The sequence below is a fragment of the Pelophylax lessonae genome (assembly GCF_965119305.1).
Source record: "Pelophylax lessonae genome assembly, chromosome: 5".
Taxonomy (NCBI): Eukaryota; Metazoa; Chordata; class Amphibia; order Anura; family Ranidae; genus Pelophylax; species Pelophylax lessonae.
Window position 1 is genome coordinate 465,228,893 of NC_138772.1, and position 6,912 is coordinate 465,235,804.

Here is a 6,912-nt window from a genome sequence, read left to right on the forward strand (position 1 = left end):
AATTTTTGAGAACTGTCTTATCTTGGGCTACATTTATGTTCTAAATACAAGAAGAATATTATTTCCAGCATTACATTCCTTAACATAGTCCTACATTTTCTTTTGTAACTCACGATGACCTGTGTAATTGTTTTAATGGTAAGTGCATTTTTTTTTTTCTTTTTTTTGTGCTTGTTTTCTTTCTTCAGATTCAACAGCTTTTTCGTTCAAGCAACAATGGTATACTAAAAATGTTTCTTTTTTGTTAATTTTAAAGTCAGTAAATGGTCATGGAGTTGCAGTATTGAGTAATGTTTATAAATATTTTTTTCTATAGCATGTGGTCCCAGCTTTATGGTAGTCCAGCTTAGTACTTGCACAAACATACATGCTATGCTGATTGGAACTAGCTCATAGCTCATATCTCTTTATGAAATGCTCTTAATGCATATGTATAAGTAATTTTATCAAAATTAAAAAACAAAACCAAGTATTAAGTACTGCTGGACTGAGTGAACCACAGGCCTACCCACTTTTACTGTGGCATGTACTTTTAAGCGGAGTTGCACCCACATTTTGTATTTTTGCATCAATTGCTTCAGTCCAGCAAATTAAAACCACATTGGGCTTTTTTCTAGCTTTTTTTTTTTTTTTTTTTTTTTTTTTTTTTTTTGTACCTTGTTTCCATGGTGTATTCTTCCTTCCCATTTAGGGTGCCACAGCGAGGTACGTCATATTGGCTCCTGGGATATTAGTGTCTTTCTCAGAAGTCAGTGCGCATCGCCATCTGTTAGCATTGCGGTATTTCCAAACAGGAAATGATGCGATGCAAGACGGTGCTAAGCGCCATTTTAAAAAGGGTAACCAGGTGCTTGTTGCCCATTGTCACTTTTGCCTATAGAAGGTGGTGGCGGAAGCAGCTAGAGCGGCAGTCTGTGCATATTTACAAGAGGATGCCTGCATTTTACATGTGTATATCCACGAGGACATCATACCATATAAGATTGAGCATTGTGATGTACTGGGGCCATGTCAGTCAGTTGTGATGGCAACCAGAGACACAATAGTGTGCTGCACCTTGTGTCTTATGCGCTTGCGTGAGAGCGGGAAGTGCATGCTGGGTAACCATCTGCACCTGTTCCCAGAAGAAAACACTTGTGGGCTTCTCATGCCCACAGTTAAATGGGAGCACGCTGCCGGTCGAATACAAAGGTTAGTTTTTAAAATAAATACTGCAATACTACAGCGACCTTTCATGTAATTGCCTTTTTTAACATTTAGGAAGTGAAGCTTCCTAAAGGGCAGAGAAAAAAAGTGTTCTGATGCCTCTCGACACTCGTCTTGCTCTTAGTTACACTTTAAGAATCAGTAGCAGAGTGCCCTCAACACCAGACTACTACTTAAATATAGTGAGATGACCCGGCCTACAACAGCAATGCTTAGATGAAAAGCAAAATCCATGAACAGATGGGGATGTGGCTGTATACACTGCAAGGTTTACAGCCTGCACCTTTGAAGACCAGGTCAGCAATGGCAGCTTACTGCTCATTTAAAGGCTTGCCTAAACCACATGTGCTGTATGAACCTTGGTAATAAACAAATTCAGTTAGTGTTGTATTCAGGTTTTCTGGAAAAACATCTAGGACTTCTTCTTCTATACAGTAAATTTTTAGCTTGCTGATCTGCATTCTTTTAATTTAATACAACAGAATACTTAAAACACACTACAACAAGTCCTAAGCCTAGATTCATACTAAGGGCAAGTTTGAAATCATGCGAGTTCAGCTGAACTCACACGTCGGGGACACTCAGGCCATATGTTGGATAGCCTAGCACCAATACATTGGTGCCATGGATACAAATGGGTTTCCCTGGATGTTGCGTCTCTTTATACATCCATAGAACACAGATATGGCCTCCAAGCAGTTGAATACTATCTTGGCCGCAGTAACCTACATCCCCTGCAGGCCTCCTTCCTTGTACAGTCGATTGAATTTACTTTGACACCCAATTATTCATCTTTGACACACAATTATTTAATCCATGTAGGTGAGTTCTTTAGACAAGTGAGAGGGCCAGCAATGGGAGCAAGATTTGCCCCGAGCTGCAGGAGCCTTTTCATGGGCTTTTGGGAGGAGAAGTCTAGTTGGAATAACTCCTACAAGGCCAACCTCCTACTCTACGCTAGATACATCGATGCTATTATAATCATCTGGGATGGATCAACGGAAGAGCTAGAGGGATTTCTGCGCCATTGTGAGGCTAATACCTATGGGATAACCTTCACGCACGTTGTCAGATACCGATTTGGTGTTCCTGGACCTAAAACTTCAGGGCGAGGACGATGGGAGCATTATCTCCAAAACCCATTTCAAACCTAGTGGAGGGAACTCCTATTTACATACTAGCAGTAACCATCATCCGAGATGGATTAAAAATATACCTTTCGGCCAATACTGCAGGCTGCATAGGACCTGCACCAGGAGAACTGACCGTGAACGGGGGGAGATACTCAAGAAGAAATTCTTGGATAAAGGGTATAAGGAAGAATGGATTGTGGAAGCTTTTATGAAGTACTGGCTACTCTATGATGATAATGGAATTCGTAATACCAACTTACCGCCCAAGAATGTTTTCTAAGAACAAATGCCTGCACAATGGTCCGGGAAAGACAGGGACCGAGGAGATCCTGTTTAGTACCACCGACGGTACCAAAGCCTTTGATGTACGAGTGTTTGAACGCAATTGGAGAATTTTGAGACCAGATCCAGCATTAAGAGACATTCTCCCAGAAAGGCCCGAGGTGGTATTAAGGAAACTCATGGACCTAAGGAGTAGGATCGCACCAAGCAGAGTTAAGGGAAAATAAGAGCATTACTATAAGCAATCCCTGGCGTACGATCTTTGACCAAATGGGAAGTTATAGGTGTGGTGTAAAGAATTGTGGTGGTTCATTTGTGGCACAGAAAGCAAGACTTTTTGGGATTGGATGGCCGTGTCCATAAGATCGAACCGTTTATCAACTGTGGCACAAACTGTCATCTATGGTCTCCTTTGCCCACGTGGTCTGATTTATGTGGGTCGCACGATACGTCCCCTAAGAGTTAGATTTGGGGAACATAAAATGACAACAAGAAGGGAACGCACCAATTACTCTGTCCCAAGACACTTTGGGGAATGTCATAGTGGTGGTCCATCTGGGCTGAGGGTCTTTGGAATTGAGTCCATCAGCAAGCATCATGATGGTGCTAGGTTCCAAAGACTGTGCAAAATGGAAACCTTTTGGATTTTTACCTTGGGGTCTTTGGCCTCTGGGGGGTTGGGCGAGGACCTAGAGGTCCATGGGGTCATATAACTGTCCCCTAGACTTCAGAGCTAGAGAATCAATAGTCTAAAGGCCCGTACACACGTACGGATCGTCGTCATACAAACGTCGGCGGACGAAAGATCTGCCGATTGTACGCGTGTTAGTATGGTGCCTCCGACAGCTGTCTGCGCACAATCCGCGGACAAGAGTCTTTCTTGCAAACATGAAAATTTTTGTCTGCGGACACCAGAACGGACGATTGTTCGCCTGTCAGTACAGAAATCAGCCGACAGACCGCAGATTTGCAAGACTGGGCATGCTCAGAAAATAAACACAGGGAAAGTTAACCATTACATGACATCACTTCTGCAGTCAGCTGAAGTCTGCGGACAAAATTCTTGTGCTGTCCTTGTGCTGTCTTTGCACTTTTCAACAGACACCGACATCCCGGGGAGAAAAGACGAACGTTTGTATGACGATCTGTACGTGTGTACGGGGCTTAAGTCTGCCATCCTCCCTCTTAGAAGTGTATAGAACATCCTTGTCCATAGGTTTGAGTGCTATCAAATACCCTTCTTCCTTTTCTTATGATCCAAGAATTGGATTTTATGTAATGTGAATTGCATCCTTTTGGGGCTGCCCCATCTCCCCTCAGTGATTGGGGATGCGCATTCACCATTATAACTGTTTTCATGGTACATCTCCCTTTAGAAGGGAAGGGGATGCGTACAAACTAAATTATACGTTTTGTATAATAGGCAAATTGGGGATATACATAAGTATATAAAGGCCCAGTTCTTATATAGGTGCCATTTGGGTTCTCTGTTGCCTATCCTTTCTCGATCTAGTATTGCAACACATAACAGTACAATTGTAGCAATCTGCTTTAGCCTCTACCCCTTGTGGGTCATTATGTTGGTAGAGAGATTTTTCAGTACAGGCACCTTGAGATGTCTGGCTGCTGTATCTACACCGATTTTTTTTTTTTTTTTTTTTTTTTTTTTTTTTTTTTTTTTTTGGAATAACCCTTCAGTGGTGTCTACAGAAATATACATTGGTGTCATAGGGATTTATGGCTTTTTAATATGTGCATTTACTTAGTCATGTTATCTCTTGCCTAGGACGTGGGTATGGAGTGTCTGGCTTCTACACCAGCATTAAGGGTGGTTCTAACATTATTACTACTAATATTACTATTTTGTATTTTTTCCAGTGGGTGACACCTTTTTAGGATATACACATATGGCTTCCAAGTAGCGATCCCATTTGAATCTGAGATCTAGACTTGGTTTTTTGAGTGGGTGTCATGTCGAGAGATACACCCCTATCTGGGGAGGCACCTTAGGCTGGTGGTAGCTGTAGGCTGTTCCAAGAGTGTCTGTGCTCGAAAGGCACGCCCATATGGGCGGTGCCTTGTCTGAAGAAGAGAATCATCCTATTATGGTGTAGGCTTAGAGGAGTATTGGAACGCATGGCGCTTACGTGACGGCGGTGTGCGTTCCATCTTGCTGCAGCCTCGCCCAGCTGGGCAGGGTCTTGGATGGCCACACTGACGATTGGCCCGCAGGGATGAGACGTGGAACGCTCCGCACACTTCCTGGAGTGGCGGTGTGCGTTCCATGGCATCTGGGACGCATACACCAGGGCAGACTTGAGGCTTGAAACCATGTACTCCCTCAGTAATACCTGGTGAGTCTCTACTTATTACGAACTACTATCAACTGTATTGATACCATGTGCAGCCCCCAATATCTATAGTGCTTATGGCCTCCCCCTTTCTCTGCGGAACACTGCTGTGGTACTGAGTGCAGTGTACATGTTGGTGAGACGGGGGCTACTATTAGTGATATTACTAATATTATTTTTCAGGAATGACATGTACACTCTGCTGGCCAGGATAAATGTGCCTTTGTTTTGGCTTGTATTGACTTGTGGTGCAGTGCCTCCTATTCTGTTTTCCATGTGTCTATTTAGCTATCTTTTATTTCCATCATGCTTCTATCTACTCATTGGTTATTACTCGCCATTATCACTCCCTCTTGGGGGCGATACCCTATCAAAATGGATAGGAGTCTGTGGGCGGGTACCTCATGCACACGCCCTGGTGAGGGAGGGCTCATATCCAATTATCTGGTACATAGCCATTATCTAGTATATAAAGCATAGGCTTAGACATGCCATTTAGGCTCTGAGGAAGAGGCTAAGCCTCGAAACCCTTTAGCCTGTACAGCTTCGAGGGACGGTATTCTTGATCTCAATGCTGAGAACCATGTACTTTGTTTGATATGCTTTTATCAAGAACTCGTTTGAGTATTTTATACCGTTCATTTTAAATAAATATTTTAAAGGATAATGCACTAGGCCGGTGTGCTCTTGTGTTGGACGTACGGTGGTTATAACGGGATGATGCCTGCACCTACCTGCATCCTCCCGGTACCAATATTTTCAGCCAGCGATTCTGTAGAAGGCAGAAGTGATTGGAGTGGCTAATTTGCCACGCAATCACTTCTGCGACCAAGGCAGTAAAAGTGTTTGCACCTAAAGCAATGTGTAGTGCTGTAGATACGTGACTGGGAGGCAGTCCCATAGAGTATGCAAAAGGTGTTGAAAGTAAATAAAGTGATGGGAAGTGACAAAAGGGGAAAAAAAGTGCAATATGGAGTGCACAGTGGAAAGAAAATTGGGGAAAAGAAGCCCAAGAGCAGGTGAACGAGGAAAAGAAAAGTGTAGGGAGTGATGGGAATGACATACGAGTGTGAATTGCTGAAGGAGAATCCAGCTGGAGAACAGGAAAGTTAAAATCCTCATGTCAAAAAGGGGGGGAATGTCACATTGAAGACCAGGGTGAGTCCACGCTGTGCCCCCAACATCACGCTGATGAACACAGGAACAGGCAAGACTTAAGTGAGGCGTGTGACACGGCCAAATGAATAAAACATGTTTATTTCAATAACAATCGCAACACGGGTCACAAATATAAAACAGGTTAAATGACAAAACATAGCAAATATGAACTTTTTATATTTCTGTGACGTGTTGTGATTGTTATTGTGAAAACCATGTTTTCATTTGGCCGTGTCACACGCCTCCTTTAAAGTCTCATATTCCCCTCTCTTTTGTACTTGGATACAGGGATGGAGGTGTTTGGTTTCATATCCAGCACCTTCCCCCTTTTTTTTGTCTTAGGTTGGGTTTACAACCTCTTTAAAAAGTTTTTTAACTTAATCGATCTAAACTGAAGAAAAAATAAATAAAATTTAAAAAATGTAAATACTTGCCGCTCTTTCTACTTCTAAAACGCATTCCTTTGCCATTTTCAGCCTCCAAGCCCAAAGTCCAGGCTCAGTTCTGTAAAAACTGGGGAACAAGTCCTCTTCACAATAAAAGGGTGCCCCACTTCCTCTGGTAAGGGGGGGGGGGGGAGTTGTTGGCAGGCCTTTGCAAAGCTTTGGCAGGGGAAGATTGCTGTTGAGAAGGTCTGCAATGTAGCGACTTGTAGCTACAAGCTGAAATTGAAGAAAAAATAAAATGCCCCCCTCCACTTTTTATGCTTTCAAATGCTTCTTTGGAGCCACAAATATTTGCTCTTTTGCAAGCACTCTGGTGTTTTTTTTTTTTTTTTTTCT

At 42.8% G+C, this 6,912-nt stretch overlaps 1 protein-coding gene across 1 annotated transcript in view; it reads left to right on the forward strand.

The window, feature by feature from the left end:
• The window catches only part of E2F5 (E2F transcription factor 5), a 49,288-nt gene that overhangs the window by 23,871 nt on the left and 18,505 nt on the right, over window positions 1-6,912 (forward strand). Inside the window, exon 4 of the mRNA XM_082259414.1 lies at window positions 89-138. Within this exon, the coding sequence (XP_082115540.1) occupies window positions 89-138 (50 nt within the window). The remainder of the gene's footprint in view (window positions 1-88; window positions 139-6,912) is intronic.